This window comes from Manis javanica, chromosome 2 (genome assembly GCF_040802235.1).
Source record: "Manis javanica isolate MJ-LG chromosome 2, MJ_LKY, whole genome shotgun sequence".
Lineage (NCBI taxonomy): Eukaryota > Metazoa > Chordata > Mammalia > Pholidota > Manidae > Manis > Manis javanica.
The window spans coordinates 7,123,557-7,145,064 of NC_133157.1; the positions used below are offsets into that span (position 1 = coordinate 7,123,557).

Sequence of the window (21,508 nt, forward strand, 5' to 3'; positions counted from 1 at the left end):
CCAGAAGCTTTAGAGATAGATGTGGGCTTAAAACCCTGCTCTGCCACCTATTGGCTGTGTGACCCTGGGCAAGCCATTGTGCTTCTGAGCCTCAATCTCCTCATCTTTAAAATGGGATAGCAATACTAATTCCTCATAGGATGGTTTTAAGCATTGGAGATTGGCTGTCAGGCACTCAGCCCAGGCCTGGTATGGGAAAACTTGTTACAACCCAAGGCAGATTCCCTTTCTCCCAGGTAAGATTAGGGGCAATCAATGGGGAGAGAGTCAGTGCAGGGATTCACACCAAGATCGCCCAGACGTTTATTTACAAACAGGATACAGACACACCTCCACAGGAACCTCAGACATGGGAATACCACTTCTTTTCTGTCCCACTCTTGACTCAGCCTGGATTTTCTAGAACAGGGTTTCTGACACTTTCTTGCTAGAAAGCCTGGAGGTGTGCTGGTTGGGCTCTTGTGTCCACATCCCTGTCCCAGCTCAGTCATTCATGTCCAGGTCAAATTCTGGATACAACTCTTTGGTGGTGACACCTCGGATCATGGCTGAAGGGAAGGAAGGAAAGATGAATGTCTGGTGGGAGAAGAGGGAGGGAGGATGGCCAAAACCCTGCCCCACTGGGACCCACTTCTGTCCCTTCATCCCGACCCCCTAGTCAGTCAAGACAACCCTTCTCTACTGTGGGTCAGTCCACTGGCCACTGCAAAGTAGGCTCACTGAACCCTGATCCCGCTTTGCTGGAGTCAAACACAGCTCCCCTAGAATCCTTTCCCCACACAAAACAGCTAGAGTCACCTGCTGAAAATGTACACTTCTATTTGCATTTGTATCTGGGGCTTGCTGAAAACCCAGACTCCTTAGCCTGGCCCACATGCCATGCTGTTGCCCTCTGGTGCTGTTATCTCTCCTGCTCCTCAAAGGTTCTCCTTCCCTAGCATGGGAAGAGTTCTCCTCAGAGGCCTTCCTTGCCTGCCTCACCTCATCCCCACCTGCCACCCTGTTCAGACCTTCATGTTCTCCATCTCAGTCCTTCATGTCCTTCACGGCACTTGATGCTTTTCATAACCCATTGGTTTGTATTCCTTTACTCACTGACCATTCCCCTCCCCTGCCCCCAAAACGGAAGCATCTGTCCCATGGGAACAGAGACCTCTAAGTGTCTGATTCCCCAAAGTGTCCCCACATCCTACAGAGCAGCATAGAGGAGGTGCTCAATAAATAAAGAAAAGTATCAACTAAACAAGTGAAGGGGATAGACTGCGTGCCCCGGGTCCCATGCCACAGGACAGGTGTCACGCTGGTTTCTGTCCAACAAAAGCTAATGGCTCTTAACCTCTAGGCTACAGCTCCGTCACACTCTTTTCTTCTTGGTCCCTGATCACCTTCCCCTCCTGTCTGTCTAAACCTCCCCCGTCTTGTTTTCTCCTTCCCCTCCTTTGGGAGCCACTCCCACTGAAGCAGGCAAGCCTCCCCTGCCATGGCATCCTGGATGCCGACGGGCAGTTCTGCAGCAGGTGCTGATCCTTGTGCAGCCCCCAGCCCCAGCCCTGAATGCTGGTCACTGGCCCCGGTGTCACTGGCTGCTGAATGTCAGGGGGTACACCAACCCGCGTGCGGTAACCGAAGTGAGGCCAGCTACACGTTTCTTTATCTCCTAGTCAGCCCAGACACATGGGGGTCTGCGCCTTGGCTAAGCCTGCTGAATAGTGAGACTGTATTCAAGGAGGAACACACTTTGAGCCACACGGAGTCACCTTGTGCTTTCTGCCGCTGTTGCAAGTCAGCCATGTGAGGGGCAAGGATGGTGTCTCCATCAGTCTGGGAACCCTAGTTCTCAGTCTAGCAGGTGGGTGAGCCTGTGCTCAAACCTGCCTGGGCCAAAACACCCCAGTGACTCAAGTAAGAGCTGTGCAGCTGCTTCGCTAGGGGGCCAGGAGGGCAGGGGCACTCAGGGAGTGTGGCAGCTGAGGAGGGTGGGAGGGCTGCTGGCAAGTCGGAAGACCCAGGGGCAAAATCTAACCACCCGGGGGTCTGGGGAGTCCCTGCGGCCGCTGGCTGCTGCCCCGGAGTTCTGCCGCTCACCGAGTTTTCCCAGCAGCATCTGGCCCACATCCTTAATGTCATTATACTCATGCAGCTGTGCGATATGGTCCTCCAGTTCATCTACATTATAGCCTCTGGGGTGAGGGATGGAGAGAGAGAGAATTGTTAAGAAAGTGATGAGGATCCAACGTTCAGAGTGTACTGACACATCTATTTAACAAATGTTCACTAAGAGCCTGCTCGGTACTCAGCACTGGGGACATAGCGATGGCAAGATAGACCTGCCCTCATGGAGCTTACAGTAGGGGCAGGGTATCTGCCCAGGCCTTCCTCCTGAAAATACTCCCCACGCCCTTAGAGAGGGTCCCCAACCACAGGTACCACGTGACTCTGCCAACAGCTGAGGGATTCACAGATGGGCACATGAGTGGCAGTCAGATCCCCTCAGGTGTGAAATGTACATCAAAGGCTGCTGAGTCTGTGCCCTGTGGCTGCAGCAAAGGGTGTGGGAAAACCTGGGAGCTGTGGAAAAGCCAGCCTTCCAGTCTGTAGAGAGAACAGAGTCCGAATGCGCACGGCAGCAGAGGCAGAGAATGGGGGCCCCACAAAGACTGGAGAGCAGTAACTTCCATCCCAGATGGCTTTCCGGTTCCTCGCTCCTGACCCTCCGCGCCTGACCACACCCTCCCCGAGGGGCTGCTGAGATGCCCTGAATCCAAGTGCACGGTGCCGTTTTTACTAAACTACTATGAACTGGGCTTCAGTTACAGGGCACTAGTTAAAAGGTATCTCATGCACACTGAGGAATCCAGTAAGACTTACTCAGACATTAACTGGGCGATCTCCTTGTCCAGCATGGCCCTCTTCTCCTTCAGTTTCTCAGTATCAAGGTGCAAAGAATCCTCGCTGGCCCCATCAGCCTGACCAGAGTTGGGAGATGGCCGCTGAGGGCACGAAAAGCCATTAGCCGGACTGACCAATTATTCACAAGGCAGAACCCACAAGCTGTCCCCCAATGGCCACCCCCACCTCTGCCTGGTCTCGGACACCTCACGCCCTGACCAGGACCCCCTCTCCAGCTTCCTTTGGAGTTAGATGTGGCCCTGTAACTGAGTTCTGGCACGTGGCACTCAACCAGAAATGGTATATGCGAATTGTCTGGGAATTGTCCTTCCAGGGAGAGGGCATTCCTTTCTCTGGCCTTCCTCCGTCCTGCCGGCTGGAATGTGGAAGTAACATTATCTTCAATGTCGAGGTAGAAACCACACTGAAGACAGAGGCATGGTCCCTGCAGACTATTTAAGGCACCATCATTTGGGGGTTTTCTTTCACTCCCAGCCAAACCCAATCCTAACTAAAGGGCCCACCCTGGCCCCTAGTCTGACCCCAGTGAATCCACTTCAGGTCTACCTCTTGGCTTCTCTTCTCAAGGCCAGGATGTCACTGGATTTATCTCTATGGATAACAAAACCCTTCCCTGGGGCTACAGTTCATTTTTGTCTTCTCTGCCTCGAAAATCTGTGAACACTGCCAGGGTCACTGCTCATTTCTGGAAATGTGTGTTGGGTCGACTTTCTGCATGTGACACAAGGAGAGACTGAGGAAGACAGGGTTCTTATTAGGACAGAGGCTTTTAACCAGTCAGTCCACAGTGAGTAAGCGCTATCTTCCAGGCGCTGACAAAGGCTACAGGGGTTCAGCAACGGGTAAGACAGCAAGCCTGCCCCCTGCTTTCAAGGAACATATAGCCTAGTCCCAAACACAAAACCCCCAACAGTCAAGCTTTGCCTCCAGATTATCTCCATTTATAGCTCTACTCACAGGTCACACTTCATCAGAAATGCTTCCCTGACACCCTGTCTTAAATGGTCACTACACCACCTGACACAGAACACATTTCACGAAAAACATTATTTTCATTGTTGGCCTTACACCACTAGAATGTAAATTCCACGAGGGCAGGGACTTTGTTTTGTTCACTGCTGACTGCTCCGTCTCCAACAGTAACTGACCCACAACAGGCACACTCAGTACAATTTGTCTAATAAGTGAGTGGCAAATAGTCAACTAACTATAACTTCGAAAAGCGCTTTGAACTTGCAGCACAGTGCGTTAAGAGAGTGTCTAACAGAGGGACTGGACTGAGCCAGAAGTGGTGGTAGGGCTTCTCTAAGAAAGCTCAGCCGTAAAGGCTGAAGAGGCATCAGCTTGGCAAAAAGCTGGAAGAGAAGTATTCCCGGCCCCTGGCAGCACAGCCAAATGCCCTGAGGCAAGAGAGCGCAGGTGCTCATTGGGAACCAGAGTGGTTTCCCTGCGGGGCGGGGGCGTGGGGAATGGGTGAGGGAGGGGATAGAGGGAGGGGATGTGAAAAAGGACAAAATCAACCACCTGGGGGGTGTTGTCAGGACGGAGGAGGGACAGAGCCCACTTGAACAGCCTGGGGGGCATCACTGACAAAGGACAAGGCAGGACAGGGCAGCTTCTGCTTCGAAGCTTGGTGGGCAGAAGGTAAGAAGGGCAAGGGCTGCGAAATGACCTGGGGTAGGTCCGCAGCGGGGAAGGACCTGGAGAGGGCTGGGGGCGCGTCAGCTGCTCTGAGGAGGGCAGAGGAGGGCTGCTAGCAGCAGTGGCTAACACGGCGGAGGCCTATAGGGGACAGGCATACTCACAGGGGATCGGAAGGCCCCGCGGAAACTTTTGGAAGGTCCTGGTTGAGTCCTGGAGAGGCATCCGAGGGGAAAAAAAGGCTGATTGGACCTAGAGTCCGCTCTGGGAGGAAAGCGGTTTATTGTGGGGGTGTGGGAGGAGGAGCAGAGGGAAGCAGCAAGCAGAGAGCCGAGCTGGATCCAAGTGGGAAGACGGCAGATCCACTCCCGGGATCCTCAGGGAAGGGGAGATACTGATGAGGGTGGGGAGTGCGCGGAGGACTGGATGGGGTTCTGTGGAGGTGATCCTCGGGACGAGACAGTCTAGGTAGAGCTAGGGGGTGTCAGGAAAGGGACTCTGAAGGGAAGCGCTTTCTCCCTGCCGTCCGCTCCTCGCCCACCTCCTGAGCCCTGGGGTCCGGGGCCCCCGTCTTGGGGGAGTCTGCAGCGCCGGAGAGTCCAGGGCGGGGGCGAGAGAGCGGCCTCTCAAGTCCTCCAGGTAACTAGAATCCTGCAATGGAGACCAGGAACGGGCAGTGAGCTGCGCGCGCACCCTGAGACCTCAGGCCCCGCCCCTACGCCCCGAGATGGGCGGGGCCAGCGGTTGCACGCGCAGCTTTCATTGCACCCGTCCTCCTGGCTGAGGGCGTTCTGACCACGCCCTCTCCCTTTGATCTTCCCATACGCCAATAGGATGCGATAACTTAGGCCACGCCTACGACGCTGGTTCCTAGACCCGCCCTGGTTCCACCTTTTCTGGCTCATTTGCACAGCGGCGCGGTGGCTGCCGGAAGCAATTCCGCAGTGGTTGCCGGGATCGCGGTGATGTGGCCCCCCCGCCCATTCCCCCCTCCCCGTCCCAGGATGTCGGAAGAAACCCGACAGAGCAGATTGGCCGCGGCCAAGAAAAAGGTAAAACGTGCCGGGTCGCGACTCCCTGATTCAGCCCGAGGCTCCTCCGACACCCGGGCCGTGGCCAGAGTCTGTGCTGCCCCTGAGGCGCTCAGGGCGAGTCCCTCGGCGCCCCTCGGCGCCCCTTGCAAAGTCTTCTCAGCCAGTCCCGCCCCCCACCCCCACCCCCGGCAGCCCAGCCCCCGCCCTCGCCCGTCGCTCCCGGGTGACTTTGAGTTGGTGACCCCCGGGGCTCCCTGCCTTCCAGGCTCGGCCCTTGCCTCCTGCAGTCCAGAACCGGACCTCCTGGGCTCTCGGGGCTCCCGGTCTCCAAGGACCTCGGTCCTGGCCCTGCGCTCCCCTCCCCCACCGCGGAGCGGAGGCACGGGCGTCGGTAGGGAGGAGTGGAATGCAGTTACGTCACAATCCCTCTTGGAACTGTCATTACCGTCGGGAGCCCGGTGTTTGATCTTACGACCCAGACCTCGTTTCACCCCCATTCTGGTTTCTTTGGTCGCGGCACAAATTTACAGCCTAAAAGGGACCCGGGACTATGGGACCTAGGTCGGAGGTGTATCAGTCTCCCTTAACTCTAGACTGTACCCCATCCTTAGACACTGACAGCCAAAAAAGCCTGCACGTTAGCAGTGATCTCAAACGTTGACACCCCTGAGTGACAAGAGGAGAATGTGTTTTATTTGGTTTTCTTCCAGGTTCTTACTCCCCAGACTCAAATTTTTAATCTGAGTTCTCTACCTCACATTTAATTACTTCTGATTCTGGGACTAGAGTGCCCCTCAGTCAGTGCTCTTTGGAGTGACATCTTCCTATCCTCTGTGGAACTGATCCCCAGGAGACCAAACTTCACAGTTGGGAATCATCCTCAAATCATCTCCACATGGGGTGCTCTGAGTGCCACAGGATAAATGTGGGACTGAAGCATGGGTTTTGCTTCATTCTTTTGAGAGGGAAAAACCTTTTATATTAATGTACTTAGGATGACATGTACATGGTTTGTGAGATTATAATAGACTTCTTTCTGCTCGGGCTGTCCTCCTCCTCTTATGTCCCCAGATTCACTCGGGATGTACCTTCACTGCCTTCTGCCATCAGAATGTATCTGATGTAAAAACTTGAGAAGTACTTGTGTACACCTCTAACAGAGTCTGACGTCTAATTACTTAAATGTGCATTTTCTACCTCTTCTGGTTTTGTTCCCTGGCAGCTGCTGATTCGTGGCACAACACCAGAACTCAGAGTCAAAAGACTGAGTTTCAATTCCACTGTTGCCTTTTTTTTTTTCAAAGCCACATTATCAGTGCTTTTCTTCAGATATTAAGTGAGAATTACAACAACTTGTAGGCTTGCTGGTGCCATTAAGTCAGATGGTGATTATAAGAGTATTTTGAAAATTGTCAAGTGGACCATGAATATAGGGGCTTATAGTTCTCATGAATTTCATGCTTTTCCTTTCTGCAGCTGAGGGAATATCAGCAGAAGAACAGCTCTGGTGTTTCTGCAGGAGCTAAGAAGAAAAAGAAGGCTAAATATGGCAGTAGCCCTGAGACCACCACTTCTGGTGGTTGTCACTCGCCTGAGGATGTGAGTCTGGGCTGGCCAGGCTTCTGGGGATAGGGGTGCTCAAGGGGCAGTGGAGGGTAGTGGTTAAAATTGTGGAAGAAGTGTAGGTACAGGTTTGAATCCTACCTCACCCTCTGCTAGGGTTATGATTTTGGGCAAATTTTTGAGCTCTTTGGGTCTCTGTTTCTATATCGGTATCAGGGTGATACTGTTTTACACTTAGGAAGTTTAAATGAGATTATTGTTTTATTTATATTAGTCCCTTAGTACAGGGCCTACTGCAGGGTAAACATTCAGTAAAGGGTAGTTGCTGTTTGACTTACTGATCTGGTGATTTTCCTCATCTCCAACATCAAGGGGAAGCCAGGCAATGAAAAAGGCCATTTGCCATCACGCTTCCTGTAGGAAGCACCAAAAGAGCCCCAGGGTGTGGTAAGCAGAGCCCGGGGCTCTTGGGTTAGGAGATGATCGGAGTTTTGAGTCCATCTTTGCCACCAGCTTGCTGGGCAACCTCAGGAAAATCACTTCCTCCCCTGGCCCTCAGTCTTCTCATCTGTAAGATGATATTGTTGGATCAGATCAGTATCTTTCAAACTTATCTTTTAGCTGGAACCCCCCTTGTTCGGGTGAACCCTTACTTGGAAGTCTGGTTTTTTAAATGGAGATGGGGTTCTGGAACCCTGCTGGGTTCATCCCCAGCACCCTGGGCCTGAGGGAGAGGGTCTAATGAGCGAATTAAGGAAAGAGCTGCATTGGTCGGTTGACTACACTCTGTGGCTGCCTCACTCAGGGGACCTTTCCATCTCTTTATGTTGATTTCTGCCCCAGGCGAGGCAGCAAGTGGCTGTTGGGACAGCCCAGGCCATGATATTGATCCCTTCTCTCTCTTCTTCAGCATTCCATCTCCCTGAACCCGTCTCTTCCTTCCTTCCTTGACTCCGGTACCTCTCTCTAAGCCACTTTCTCTTTCTCCCCCCTGCCCTTGTTTTCCTTTTTCGCCTCCTGTAGATTCAGGACATTCTGAAGGTGCTGGTGTCCGACCTTAACCGCTCCAATGGGGTAGCGTTCCCCCCATTGGACAAGTGGAAGGTGAGGCAGTGCCGAGAGCCCTCTCTGGCTTGCTCTCTCCCAGCTGTGCATGCCCCTGAGGCTTCTCTGGTTTGGGGGATACTTCACCTCGGGCTTACTTTGTGTTGCTGTCATTAACCCTCAGCCTGTTCATGTCTGCTTTTTCACCTGCTTGGTTGATTGGGTTTGTTTTTTTTTTTCCTTCCCTCACATCTTTTATCATCTTGGAGAAGGTGAGACACACCTTGAAGGTTAAGGTAATTTGGGAATAGTTTCCAGAGCAGGTGTGTGGGATTTGGGCTTTTTGAATCTCAAGTTGGAATGCCTAGTGGTGTATCAGACTAGGATTAAATAAAAGCAGACCTGTGGGTCTTGCCCTTTGGGCACCTGTCCCCCACAGAGAGACCAGATAGCAGTTTGTGATGTTTTGAGTTGATGTATCCATTTTGCTTTGAGAGTAGGTAATATAGGGCTTAGAGAAAGGGAGTTTACATTACAGTTACACGGAATAAGTTTGTTTTTTTCAGAGGAACTACCTGTAAAGCACGTGGGGTTAACCCAGCAGCTCAGTGAGCAGGATGCTTTTTCCCTGCTCTTTGAAAAACCATCTGGGCTCTTGACTGGATTCAGTGGGCCCTTGATGGCAGAGGCACTTTGCTAGGTGCTGGAGAAAACAGGTGAGCTAGGTAAAATGTACACTGGATGCAAGGTAGAATGTGACCACATTCCACTTAGCTGCTGGGGAGGTTGGTTCTAAAGAGACCCCAGGCTGGGGGTGGGGGTGGGGTGCTATTTAAGGCTGTTTGGAGATGAGAGGTGGGTAACATTCCCATGGAGAGTGGGGGAAATGGGAGTCCCAGGCTGAGGGCATGGTGCAGGTAACAGCTAAGATTATGAAACCTTCCACAGAGGCAGAGAGCCAGGCTGGGAGAGGAACCTCCGGATGTGATACTGGGCCCTCCTCGGGGGACTCCTGCCAGGCCAGAGGAGGGGTTGAAACAGGGCCAGGTCCTGCTGGAGATGGGCATGGGGAGAGGGCTGGGAGTAGGCGCTGTTGGTTACCTGGCATTAGGAGCCTTTCAGTCGTCAGGACCGCTCACAGCCCGCCGGTCAGGTCTGTCCAGGTGCTGTGACTCACCTTGATGGCTCAGACGGGACGCCGAGCGGCACTGGGCGGGGAGCGCTGCCCGAGAGGAGTTCTGAAGCCAGCTTTGCCCCAGGTTCTGAGACTGTGCCTGCATCTCTCTCTTCTGGAAATGAAGATCCGCATCCCCATATTCCCTTCTTGTTGTTTTGAAGTCCTCTCTATATTAATAACTGTTTCCCCCTTGAGTTTTCTATTCCAGTGATGTAAGCCTGTGATCGCAGTATCATGGGCGGAGCTGATGGCATTTCCAGAAATGGGGAATAATGGAGAAGTTAAGATAAATTTTTAATGGAATGGGACATTTGAAGGTAGTGGGCAATGGCTTTTTAAAACCCCATACTTAGCTAAAGACTTAAAATTATGAAATAATTGAGTTGCTCACAAAATAGTCATGTGTATTTAAGTAAGTCTTCTGAAAAATACTTTTTTCCCCCTCTGAGCTTTCTTGTATCTAATGCTAGGGATCAGTGGGAATCCTCAGAGCTTGCCAGGACCCGTGGCTAGGAGTGCCCACCTCCCCCAGAGTGTCATGACAGGCCAGCTGCTGAACCCCTGCTCTTACCTATTAGATTTCTGTTGTGCAGGTTGGCAAGGCAATGCCAGGTTCTGGGGCTAAAGGTCACAGCATGGGCAGTAAACGTGAACAGCTTCATTCAGGCTCAGCTACTCAGGTTCTGTGGCACTTGTTCTAAGGAAGGCAGTAATTTGGGTGTTCAGAGGCGAGGGTTGAGGGGTCTAGAGAGCAGGCGGCCCCTTCCCCCAAGAGGTGCAGCCTCTTCCTCTCAGACCCAGCTCCGTGGGCCAGGCCCTGGCTCCCTGCGGCTCTTCCCTCGCCAGGCTTCAGCTTGTGAGCCATCCTCCCCATGTCTGCCCATCTGGCCTGTTGGACATTAGGTCTCTAGAGCTAGAGGCTTAGACTGAGTGTCAGGCCTGAGTATGGAGACAGGCAGGGTGGGCTCTGGTTAAGCAAGTGAGTCCAGTAGGGAACAGGGAGTGTCTTCTCCATGGTTCCCGGTCCTCGGTCCTAGGATTCTTCTCCATTCTCCAGGACTCTGAGAGTCAAAGGGTAGACATCTTACCTCTGGTTCCGCCAGTTGTTTCTTGGTTGGGTAGGTGTTTTGGAGCTCAGAGGTTGGGGTGTGGGAAGTGGCCATGGTTTTCTTTTTGCCACCAGCAGCAGGGAGAGGCCTCTAGTTGGGCAGCTTCTTTCCCAGAAAGGTCTGAGTCAGGCAAACACAGCCGGCGGCTGGGGGGAAGCCGGATGGAAGGAGAGAGAAGAAGGAGGCCAAGGGCCCCGCTGTCATCCCCAACACACAGCCAGGGCTCCGGGCGAGGCTCCGTCTGAGGCACAGACTGGCTTTCTGGAAGGACAGTGTCTGACTTCTCCCTGACTTGGCGCACCTTCCTTCCACCCGCTGTGGCTGCCTCAAGTCAGAACCGAGGACTGTCTTTTGCTGAGCTCCAGGCAGAATGAGGCCCCCATGTTCGCAAAGGATGCCATGTAGTCCCTGCTTTGAGTGTTGGCCGTCCGGCAGGCTGCAGAGTGGCCCAAGGCCTGGGCCACCAGGGCCACACCCCAGAGTGGCTCCTAGCATGAGACTGTCACTGACTGCAGCAACACCTGTCCTACCCGCTGTGCACCCCTGCACCCATGGCAGAGAGGCACGTTCTTCCCTGCATGGTCGCCTAACCGCCTGCTCTATTCTGTGGCAGGCGCCCAAAGACCTCACCACTCCTGCTTTACCAACTGCTGGCGATGCCATACCACCTGGTGATGTCCCTTCCCCCAGTGCTAGTCTCCCTTGTGTCACTAGCATGGCGTCAACTCAGGTTTGTGCCTCCTTGTGCCCATGCCCCACTATATGCTCTCCCCCTCCTCCTTCCCAGAGGGCTGTGCTTACTATGGATCCTCTTCCCCTTTCTGCAGGTAGCTTGGTTCCAAGAGCCGCATGCACTTTCCAAGGACTGGGATGGGGGTGGGGGGCGGTGCAAGACCAGATTTTTTTTCCCTTAAGGTTCGGGAAGATGGAAAGTTGTTGTAATGAGCTTGGCTCACTCACCTCTGGGTGGTTCTTATTGGAAACAAATGACCACCTCATGTGTTTCTTCCCAAACAGAACTATGATGCTGAAAATGGTCCTTCTCTAATGGATGAATGCAAGTGAGTATCTCCTATGGGGCAGCAGTCCCTAGGCTGAGGGAGTCGGGGCAGGCCACTGCCCGTGAGCCCCTCTTCTCCATCCAGCCCCCTGCACTTATGATGCCTATGCTCATTCCCAGGTCTTTTTCATCTACCGAGAGCCTGCGACAGCTTTCTCAGCAGCTCAACGGTCTTGTGTCGGAGGTACCCCAGAAACCATAGGCCACAGGAGGGTAGGGGGGAAGGAAAATATGATAGAAAGTGAGGTAGAGATTCCCAAGAGGGAGGGAAGCTCCGGGGATCACTAGCTCGCTCGGTGGGTAATGTGTCACTGGTCACATCCTCTCTGGAGCTCCAGAGGCAGTGGTTGGATGGCGAGATTGGCTACCTCATTTTACCCTGCTGCAGAACGCACAGGCTGAGAACTGATGGGGAGGGCTGGGGAGGGAGAGGGAAGAACCAGGAGGAGCTGACGCAAGGGGTTATGGGAGGAGGGAGCCAGTTGGTGGGGAAGACAGGGAGTCAGAGGCTTCAGCGTTGGGGGTCAGATAGCATCTCCATGTGAGCCCTTTCATCTCTCCTAGTCCACATCCTACATCAATGGGGAGGGCCTAGCATCTTCTGTTAACATAAAGGACCTGGAGGTAAGTGGCCTAGACCCAGGCCCAGTGAGCCTGCAGGCCAGCCCCTCCACCTCCTCCCACAGCGGGGTCTGGGTACCCCGCTGCCACCAGGACAGCCCAGCAGCCCCCAGCCCTAATGATCGCTCTCTCTGCTTTCCCTCACCCACCCCCCTCCGACTCCTCCTCTCTGCATGCGCCTCAGAGCCGGTACCAAGAGCTAGCGGTAGCCCTGGAGTCCAGCAATCTAACAAACAAACAACTCAGTAGCAAGATAGAGGAATTGGTAAGAGTCCAGTGGGGTTCCCTGATTCTACGCTGCTCCAGTTTCCCCTTGGGGCTCTGAAGAAAGGGGCTGGGGGCCCCGGTGCCAAGGGAGATAGGGGTGCCGGGGGGCTAGGTCTCAGCTGGAAGGACCCTGTGCATGAAGCATGCAGCATGGCCTTTTCTGTGGCTGCCCTCTTTGCTGCCCTCCGCTCTCCTGCTTGAGTCTTTCCCCCGCTTGCCCTGGGCCTGTTGCCTCTAGAGGATGCACTAGCTTGACTGGTGTGTACCGGCCCTGACTTAGCCCCTCGCTTGCTCTGTCTTTAATCTTGGTCAATCACTCCTGGGCTTCAGTTTCTAAGGAGGTAGAATTACAGGGTGTCCAAGGTCCCTGTTGGCAACAAAAAGCCAAGATCTTAAAGGTCCTTTTCATTCCTACATCACTGCTATTAAGAGCAGAACTTGGCCTGTAGTATGTGCTCAGAAAATACTGAGTGAATGCCCTCTTCCAAATCACCAGCTGCCGGAAGGGCAGTCTTTGCCTTCTCAGGCTGCATGTCTAGAGGCGTGATGTCGTTCTCTCCTGGGCATCTGGGTCCACACTCTCCCTTCTGTAGCTGTGAGCAAAACCACCCGAGACCCAGTCTCTCTCCTTGGAAGCCTGAGGAGCGTTTATCTGCTCATGTCCCCACACACTTTCCCTTTAAGACCCCTTCCTGTCCCCCGTGCATTCCTCCCCCTCAGTCTGGGGAGCGCGGTCTCAGTCACCTTCCTCTGACTCTCTCCACAGAAACAGCAGAACCAAGACACACTGGAGCAACTAGAAAAGGTGATGTGATGTCCTTGTCTCCTTGCTCCATGGCTGATGGGGAGGATTCACGTGGCGAGGCCCATTCTTGTCTTGCCTGCTCCCAGCCTGGAGCAGTAAAGGGGTCTCTCCTCTCCCCTCTTTTTAGCCCCTTCGCCCATAATCTGGTCTCATGAGTGGGCCTGTCCTGAGCCAGTGGTGGCCTCCTGGGGGCATGTCCTTTGCTGTGTCATCTTTGCCTCCTCCCAGGAAGAAATGTTCCTTCTCTCTCTCCAGGAGAAGAAGGAGTGTGAGCAAAAGCGTGCGAAGGAGCAAGGGGCTCTGAGAGAGCAGCTGCAGGTGAGCGGGCCGTGCGGGGCTCTGCGTGCCGCTGGGAGACGTTCCTTTTCCGACTCTTCAGCCTTTGTCTGACTTTTCTCCCACAGGTTCATATCCAGACTATAGGGATTCTCGTGTCTGAGAAGACTGAACTACAGACAGCCCTGGCCCACACCCAGCAGGCTGCCCGGCAGAAAGCAGGTGGGGGCCAGATGCCCTTTCATCCCCCTGCCAGGCACCCAGGCAGGCCTTTGGTGGGATTCCTTCTTGGGGCCCCACTTTGAACTGTGTCATTCCAGGGGAGTCGGAGGATCTCGCCAGTCGCCTGCAGTCTTCCCGCCAGCGCGTGGGAGAGCTGGAGCGGACACTGTCTGCCGTGTCTAGGCAGCAGAAGCAGGCGGACAGGGTGAGGCCAGCAGCGTGCCGTCTCCCAGAGGCTCCGCCTCCCCCAAGGGAGTGAGCTCAGAGACCCCTCTGCGGGGTGGGGCATCCTGCCCCCCGGAAGGCAGCAAGGGCCATGTCCCACTGCTTTCAAGTTGCACATGTGCTGGAAGCGACCTGGGGACGAGTTGGTTGCCATGGGCGTGTGGCTGGGAGGCTGATGTCCAGAGGGAGCACTGGATGCAGGGCCTGTGGCCCGAGTCCCAGCCCAGCCCTCCCCTGGCTGTGGGCCTCGGCTGAGTGCTACGAGTTTGGGCTGCGAAGGCATAAAATGAGCATAGTATGTTTTATGTGTTACCACTTGTGTAGAAACTGGGGACAAGTGTGTGTGTGTGATACTGTGTGTCTGACAGGATTCACAACCCAGGGAGAGGAGCAGGGTGGCTGGGAGACAGGTCTCCTCTGTACCTTCTGAGTTTGGAACTGTGAATGTCATCTTTTCACAAAATGACCAAAAGGTTACAGTACGAATTTCACTTCCCCCCTCCCAGGGTGCCCCTACCCCAGGGAGAAAATGTGGCTAAAGAATCAGATCTGGTTGTTCAATCCCAACTCTGATTAAGTGGTTTTAGGCAAGTGACTTAAACTCTAATACTCCTTGTTCATTGGTCAAATGGAAATAATAACAGTAACTGACTCTCTCAGATGCTGATAGTGAGGGTTACATAGGGCTGTTAGCAAGGTGCCTGGGAAAGTGCTCAGTAAAGTTTTACAAGTGATGGTGATGGTAGTAATAATGGTAGCAGTGTTCTCTGCCATCTCTGGGCCTCCGGTAGGCAGCTGTGAATTAGACTGCCCTACCTGTCTCTTCCACCCTTCCTGAGTTCTAATTCATTAAAAGCAGATGAGAGCATGGGCTTGGAAATACTTGGGAACAATGGGAAGAATGACCCAGTGGGACAGTGGTGCTGTGGGGTGGTTAACCATTGCTCCTGTTAGTCTGCCAGCTGCACCTTCTCCCTGCCCGGCCCTGACACCGCCTTTCTGTATTTGCAGTACAACAAGGAATTAACCAAAGCACGGGATGCCCTCAAGCTGGAGTTGTACAAGAACAAGTAGGCTGGGGAAGGGCGGGGGAGGGCTGGGGCCCGGGAAATGGGAGGCGTCCAAGTGAGCATGGCGAGGAGCCCGTGCAGGTTCAGACACGTGCAGGGCCAGGCTCTGGTTGTGCCATCAACTCCTGCTGGGGTCTCAGGCAACCTGTGTCCGCCCTCTGGCCTGCCACCTGTGACATTTGATCCTGGGATCCCTTCCTACAGCACCGTGGTGTGGTTCTGTGGTGAGGGTATAGGTTGATGAGCGGTCCCCTCTGTGTTTTATTCATGCCTTTCTCCTTTGCCTCTGGCCATAGCAAAAGCAATGAGGACCTGAAGCAGCAGAACTCAGAACTGGAGGAGAAGCTTCAGGTCGTGGTGTCGGAGAAGGCGGCTGTGCAGCTCGGGATGGAGCAGCTGCAGAAGAAGCTGGAGATGTCAGAGCTCCTGCTGCAACAGGTGAGGGGCTGAGCCAGTGAGTGTGGGCCCCCTCCAGCTGGGCCCAGGCCCTCCAGGGAGCACTGTGGTGGCCTCCAGCCAGGGGCTTGGAAATCTGGATCCTTGTTCTGGTCTTGCCGTGGGATCCTCAAGAGATTGATACAAGTCTGCAGATTGGGGCCCTTTCCCAAGCCTATGGAATCAGACCCTCAGAGATAGAACTTTTTCATTTTTACTTTTTGAAGTCCTGGTTGTAAACAGATGATAGTTATAAAGCTAGCCCATGAGTTGTTTACTTCCTCTTGGGGGCCACGCCACTGGGTAGTCAGGATGCCTGGGTCCAAGAGCCTCTTCTCTTCCGGGTCCCTTTGCACTGCCTCGTGTTACTCCTTTCCACTGGGGTCACCGTAGGAAAAGTCTCTTTCCCAGGAATGACCTCCAGATATTTCGAAAGGTGGGGTGTGTGGGTTTCCCTGTCCTGCCTAAGATCTGTTCTGAGCTAAACAGCCCTAGCTCCTTCAGCTGTTTCTCATGCAGCCTGTCACCCCAAGACAGTTGTAATGTATATTCATTAAATATGTTTGCATGTGTATAGAAAAGGGTCTGCAAGGATGCACACCAGATTAGTGGGATTGGGGAGCTAGAGGAAAGGTTGGGAGGCCTTTGAACACTTGCTGTTTGAATTTACAATGAGTGTTTAGTAAAAATAAAGCCTGTGGACATGGTACTAACAATATGAGGCTCTAACTCTCTCTAGCTCCTGAGTTGTGCATGGATCCTAGCTCACATGTGTTTGTGGGGCACTCCATGCAGCAGCCTGGGCTCCCCAGATCTAACCTCCTTGTTTCTCACCATCCAGTTTTCTAATCAACCTGAAACTCCTGATAGCAACCAGCAGTTACAGCAGGCCCTGGAAGAGCGGGCACAGCTGGAAACACATGTGGGGCAGGTGAGGCTCTGCAGAGGGGGGCCATGGAAGGAGCATGACCCCAGGTGACCAAGAGTGGTGAGGTCCAGTGACAGCCTCTGCTAACTTCTGTACCCATTCTTGCAGCTGAAGGACTTGCTGCAACAACTGCAGATGGAGAGAGACCAGTACATAGAGAATCTGAAAGAGGAGGGTGCTGTTTGGCGACAGAGGATGCAGCAGATGTCTGAGCAGGTAAGACGCGACCTCGGGCCCTTAGGTAGGTCACTCGATCTTTCTGGGCATCTGCAAAATGGAATTCATAACCCTTGCTGGGCGCAGCCAGAGGTGGGTGTGTGTAGGTGGGAGGCAGAGTGGGGTGGTCACCTGGCCGTTCCTCTATCCCCTCCCTCCACATGCTCCTCCCTGTCTGCTTGGTCAGATGAACAAGTTGAGGGAGGAGAAAGAGCACAGAACGAGTCAGGTGCAGGAGCTGGAGGCCAGCCTCGCTGAACTGAGGAGCCAGATAGGTAAGCGGGGGCTGGAATGGTCTGGAAGCAGGCCTGATGTCAGGGGGCTGTTGAGAGGGGCTTTGAATGCCCCAGGGAGGTGGGTGGATGGAAGAGCTCTGTGGCTAAGGGAAAAAGGGCTGTACGAGGGATTGGCAAGTCTTGGGTAGGGTGCCCACTGTCAGTGACTCAGAGTTGTCTCGTGGAAGAATGAAAAGAAGTTTGTTTGAAAGTATCCTGTAAGATTGGGCATCGAATGAGTGTGAGGAATTATTAGCCAGGAAGCCAAAATTTGGGGTGCGGAGGCTGAGTTAGAAGCAATGGACCAAGAAGGGGGTTTTCCATGACTACAGAGGAGAGAGGCCCTTACTCTGTGCTCCCCTTCTCAGCTGTTCCCCCGGCCCCAGAGCCCCCAGCAGGGCCCTCAGAGGTGGAACAGCAGCTGCAAGTGGAGGCCAAGAAGTTAAAGGAGGAACTGGAAAGCCTGGCAGAGCGGCTGCGGGCTCAGGTGCAAGACAATGACGGTTTGAGTCGCCTGAATCGAGAGCAGGAGCAGCGGCTGCTGGAGCTCGAGCGGGCAGCCGAGTGCTGGGGGGAGCAGGCGGAGGAGCGCAGGCAGATCCTGGAGAGCATGCACAGCGACCGCACCACCATCAGCCGCGCGCTCGCCCAGAACCGCGAGCTCAAGGAGCAGCTGGCCGAGCTGCAGAACGGCTTCGTCAGGCTGGTGCGCAGCCCAACCTGGCTGGCTTGCCCTCTGGTGCGGGGCGAGACGGTTATTAGCCCCCCTGGGCCTTTGTTTTCCCACCTGTAAAATGGGGTGGTACAAACCTTCCGTGAAATGGGGCCAATGAAGGCAGCCTGTGAACCAGAGAACTTGGCGCAGATGAATGTTGGGGAAGGCAATGGGTTTTCCTGCCTGCCTCCACCCTTCCCTGAGCTGTGGGAGGCAGACACCCAGTTCTGGGGTCTCCAGCCACATTGGGTAGCCACCGATTGCTTTCCTCTGTCCAGACCAATGAGAACATGGAGATTACCAGTGCACTGCAGGCGGAGCAGCATGTCAAAAAGGAGCTGGCCAAGAAGCTGGGCCAGCTGCAGGAGAAGCTGGGGGACCTGAAGGAGACGGTGAGCCCTGCCCAGGTGGAGAAGGGCTAGGGGACAGACGCTCGCCTCAGGGGACCGAGGTGCGCAGCTGGGGCAGAGGTAGCTCCCGCCAGGGGACACACGTGACTCCAGACACAGGGTCCTTCAGAGCCTGTGAGTACTTGCTGCTCCCGGCTCTCTGACTGTAAGAGGTGGCCAGCCCTGGGCCCAGACGTCATCATCTCCACTAGAGGCATCAAGCCTCTAATTGGAGGGAGAGAGATGGTGTGTGATAGCTGACTCTGGATTTAGCTCTGGGTTCTGACCTCAGCTTCCCTGGCCACTATTCACCTCTCATCTCTGAGCCTCATGTTCTTCACTTAGAAAGGAGATAAGCATTTTCCTCATAAGAGGTGTTGAAGATTAAATGAGAATTATGCATGTAAAGTATTAGGCATTTGGTGTCCATTTAATAGGTGTTGGTTGGCACTCTCTGCTTTTCTTAGGTTGTTAGGAGATGTGAGGCCGAGTAAAGGAGGCATGGTACTCTGGGCAAGGGAGGCAGTCACAGAGACCCTGGAGTGAAGAAGCCAGGGGCCTGGGCAGGCAGCAGAGCCTTGCAGTGCCTGCCACAGGGCGAGGAGTCCGTTGCACCTCCCTGCCGCTCTGTGGGCTCGGAGTCTGGGATTCAGCCGCCACGTGCCCTCACTTGCAGGGTCTTCCTGCAGGTGGAGCTGAAGAGCCAAGAGGCTCAGAGTCTCCAGGAGCAGCGGGACCAGTATGCAAGCCACCTGCAGCAGTATGCGGTCACCTGCCAGCAGCATGTGGCTGCCTACCAGCAGCTGGCCTCCGAGAAGGAGGGGCTGCACAAGCAGGTCCTGCTGCACACCCAGCTTTTGGACCAGCTACAGCACCAGGAAGTTCAGGGCAAGGTGGCGGTCGAGATGGCCCGCCAGGAGTTGCAGGAGACCCAGGTGAGGAGGAAGTCAGTGCTGGGCCCCTGCCTGGGAGACCTGCAACCTGTGTCCCTTTCCCACTCTTTTCTTGGCCCCTTAGGAGCGCCTGGAAGCTGCCAACCAGCAGAACCAGCAGCTGCAGGCCCAACTGAGCCTCTTGGCTATGCCTGGGGAAGGTAAATGGGACTGTCCAGAGGGAGAGGGCAGAGCCAAGGAGGGGGGCGACTTGGGGCAGCACAGAATTGAGTTTAGAATGGCGAACCCTTTTCCTGTGGGGACTGGCTGGCCCAGGGCTGCACAGTGAGGCAGGGCAGAGCTGGGCCCCAGGCTTTCTTCCGGGGCCACTCCTCTGCCTTTGTTACTGTCTGAGGCTCTCTGGCTGCCCCTGACAGGAGAGGGACTGGACAATGAGAAGGACGAGGAGGCTCCCCAGCCAAAGCTGAGCCTGCCGGAGGACCTCGATGGCCGAGAGGCCATGGTGAGCTACATCCCTGCCCCTTCCTCGTCACACCCGCCTGCCCCCCTCTGTTGTCCCTCCCGGATATCTTTCTAACCTCTTGGTTTCCCCCCCTCTGACTTCTCTTGACCCCCAACCTCCCCTCAGAGCTGGTGGTAGGCATCATGCCTGCCTTGAGCCACAGGTGCCCACTGAGGTCCCGAGAGAGGGAGCTCTTCTCTGCCCGCTCCTCCCATCCTGAGGATTTGCCCACCAGTACACGTATGCAATCTCTCGCGCACAGGTGGCATTTTTTAACTCGGCTTTGGCCAGTGCTGAGGAAGAACAGGTGTGGCTGCGCCGGCAGCTGAAGGCGCAGAAGCAGCAGTGCCAACGCCTGGCTCACCTGGTGGCTCCTACTCAGCACGAGCTGGACAGGGAGGCCCCAGCCCCTGGGACCGGCGGCAACAGTGTGCCTGCAGAGACTCACCAGGCCCTCCAGCTGGCCATGGACAAGCTGCAGGTGAGCGAGCCTCCCCTGACGTGGCTCAGGAAGGGTTGGGGTGGCCAGGGCAGGTCATTGCTGAGCCCCACCCCTGCGCTTGGGCTGCAGAGCCGCTTTACAGAGCTCATGCAGGAGAAAGTGGATCTGAAGGAGCGGGTGGAAGAGCTGGAGCACCGCTGCATCCAGCTGTCTGGAGAGACAGACACAATCGGTGAGCTGGCAGGCCGGGTGGTCAGGGGCAGTGCCGAGGATCCCGGGAGCCCGGCTTCTGAGCCCTGTCCCCCTGCCCCTCCCTCCCGCAGGAGAGTACATTGCCCTTTACCAGAATCAGAGGGCAGTGCTGAAGGAGCGGCACCGGGAGAAGGAGGAGTACATCAGCCGGCTGGCTCAGGACAAGGAGGACATGAAGGTAGGGCCCCGGATCTTCTCTGGGGGCGGGGGTGGGAGTGGAGACACTGAGTGCCTCCCCCCGCAGGTGAAGCTGCTGGAGCTGCAGGAGCTGGTGCTACGCCTAGTGGGCGAGCGGAATGAATGGTATGGCAAGTTCCTGGCTGCTACCCAGAACCCGGCTGGTGAGCCCAGTACACCCCCAGCCCCTCAGGAGCTGGACATGGCCGACAGCCCGGGTGGTGAGTAGAGCTCTTGGGGAGGGTGGGAGGCTGGGCCGGGTGGGGAGAGCCCACACATCACTCCAGACGTCTGCCTTTCTCTTTCCAAAGACCTCCGGGAGGTGAGCCTCTCCGACAACGGGGAGCCTGCCCAGGGAGAGGCCCTGCCTGAGAATCCCACTGCACAGCAGATCATACGGCTGCTGCGTGAGATCCAGAACCCCCAGGACCATCCAGGCTTAGGCAGCAGCCCCTGCATCCCCTTCTTCTATCGGGCCGATGACAACGATGAGGTGAAGATCATGGTGGTCTAATAGCCTGCTGCCAGCCGGCAGAGCCCATAGGAATGGGGCCGGGGCTCTGCTCCCACCTTGTCACCCCCCACCATCCTGGCCTCTCTTTCCCAGTCACCCGTTTATCCCTAGATAAGTAAAATAGGACTCCTGAGAAGGGGTATGCTGAACACCCTAATGGGGGGAGACAGTTAGGTGCAGACCCCTTGCCACCTTGCTAGGGCTGTCTTATCTCTGGACTACTAATAGTTCCGGAAGAGCAAAGAGCCAGAGGCTCAGCAAATATAGTTATTTAGGAGGCTGCCTTTCTCGGGGAGCAGGGGCTCCTCAGTTGGCCTCCTCACCCCCACCGAGCAGCCCTCCATTCAGAGGGGCTCAGGCATCCTCTATTCAGAGGTACTTTGGGGCCCAAGTGCCCCCTCTTGCCCAGCTTCACAACTGGATGGCACTCTCACAGGCCTGGGGACAGCTAGGGTAAACCGAGGCCAGTCAAGGGCAGAGCTCCCCCCCCGTGTACATACTGTATCTGTGTACCATTTTGTATATTTGGGAGTGGGGCAGCCCCCTGTATCATAGTTGAGGTTGGAGGTGGCAAATGAGGAGAAGGGTCTATTAAATATTTGGGGATGGAGAAACTTATTTATTGATAGCATAGAACAGAAGAAGGAGGCGGGGACGGGGTTATGCCTGCGTGATTCGACTCCTGTGTCGCTTTTTATTTCGGAATAAATGGATTTAGCCATATTGCGTGGCCTCGCAGTTAGGTC

The 21,508-nt window shown here is 54.9% G+C and overlaps 2 protein-coding genes across 6 annotated transcripts; one reads left to right on the plus strand and one right to left on the minus strand.

Annotated features, from left to right (window-relative positions):
• Positions 1-279: 279 nt before the first annotated feature.
• SWI5 (SWI5 homologous recombination repair protein) lies at positions 280-6,097 on the minus strand. Of its 2 annotated transcripts, none has more exons than XM_073223856.1 (6): positions 5,864-6,097; positions 5,093-5,202; positions 4,716-4,764; positions 2,869-2,990; positions 2,086-2,180; positions 280-548 (listed from the first exon to the last, which is right to left on the minus strand). In XM_073223856.1, exons 1-6 carry the CDS (start codon positions 6,080-6,082, stop codon positions 484-486), a joined length of 660 nt encoding a protein of 219 aa, XP_073079957.1. In that variant the 5' UTR covers positions 6,083-6,097; the 3' UTR covers positions 280-483. The 2 variants fall into 2 exon arrangements, with proteins under 2 accessions (XP_073079957.1, XP_073079950.1); XM_073223849.1 differs by having other exon boundaries at positions 4,716-4,815.
• On the plus strand, positions 5,456-21,485 carry GOLGA2 (golgin A2). 4 transcript variants are annotated; one of them, XM_017641835.3, is made up of 27 exons: positions 5,456-5,603; positions 7,062-7,184; positions 8,172-8,252; positions 11,092-11,208; positions 11,496-11,539; positions 11,659-11,722; positions 12,103-12,162; positions 12,344-12,424; positions 13,193-13,231; positions 13,487-13,549; positions 13,636-13,729; positions 13,828-13,934; positions 14,966-15,024; positions 15,321-15,462; positions 16,301-16,390; positions 16,496-16,603; positions 16,791-16,878; positions 17,247-17,584; positions 17,872-17,985; positions 18,672-18,917; positions 19,000-19,075; positions 19,292-19,377; positions 19,640-19,858; positions 19,949-20,051; positions 20,143-20,249; positions 20,316-20,469; positions 20,560-21,485. In XM_017641835.3, exons 1-27 carry the CDS (start codon positions 5,517-5,519, stop codon positions 20,760-20,762), a joined length of 3,093 nt encoding a protein of 1,030 aa, XP_017497324.1. In that variant the 5' UTR covers positions 5,456-5,516; the 3' UTR covers positions 20,763-21,485. The 4 variants fall into 4 exon arrangements, with proteins under 4 accessions (XP_017497324.1, XP_017497326.1, XP_017497325.1 ...); XM_017641837.3 differs by lacking the exon at positions 12,344-12,424; XM_017641836.3 differs by lacking the exon at positions 8,172-8,252.
• The last annotated feature ends 23 nt before the right edge of the window (positions 21,486-21,508 follow it).

Bases quoted from the DNA above. Each gene is read 5' to 3' on its own strand.
- GOLGA2 (XM_017641835.3), top strand. From the start codon at position 5,517: ATGTGGCCCCCCCGCCCATTCCCCCCTCCCCGTCCCAGGATGTCGGAA. The intron at 7,185-8,171 runs GTGAGTCTGGGC...CGCCTCCTGTAG, and splicing joins GTTGTCACTCGCCTGAGGAT to ATTCAGGACATTCTGAAGGT. The intron at 19,076-19,291 runs GTAAATGGGACT...TGCCCCTGACAG, and splicing joins CTTGGCTATGCCTGGGGAAG to GAGAGGGACTGGACAATGAG.
- SWI5 (XM_073223849.1), bottom strand. From the start codon at position 6,082: ATGGGGGTGAAACGAGGTCTGGGTCGTAAGATCAAACACCGGGCTCCC. The intron at 2,181-2,868 runs GTAAGTCTTACT...CCCTCACCCCAG, and splicing joins ATCGCCCAGTTAATGTCTGA to AGGCTATAATGTAGATGAAC. The intron at 549-2,085 runs GTGAGCGGCAGA...CCTTCCCTTCAG, and splicing joins GATGCTGCTGGGAAAACTCG to CCATGATCCGAGGTGTCACC.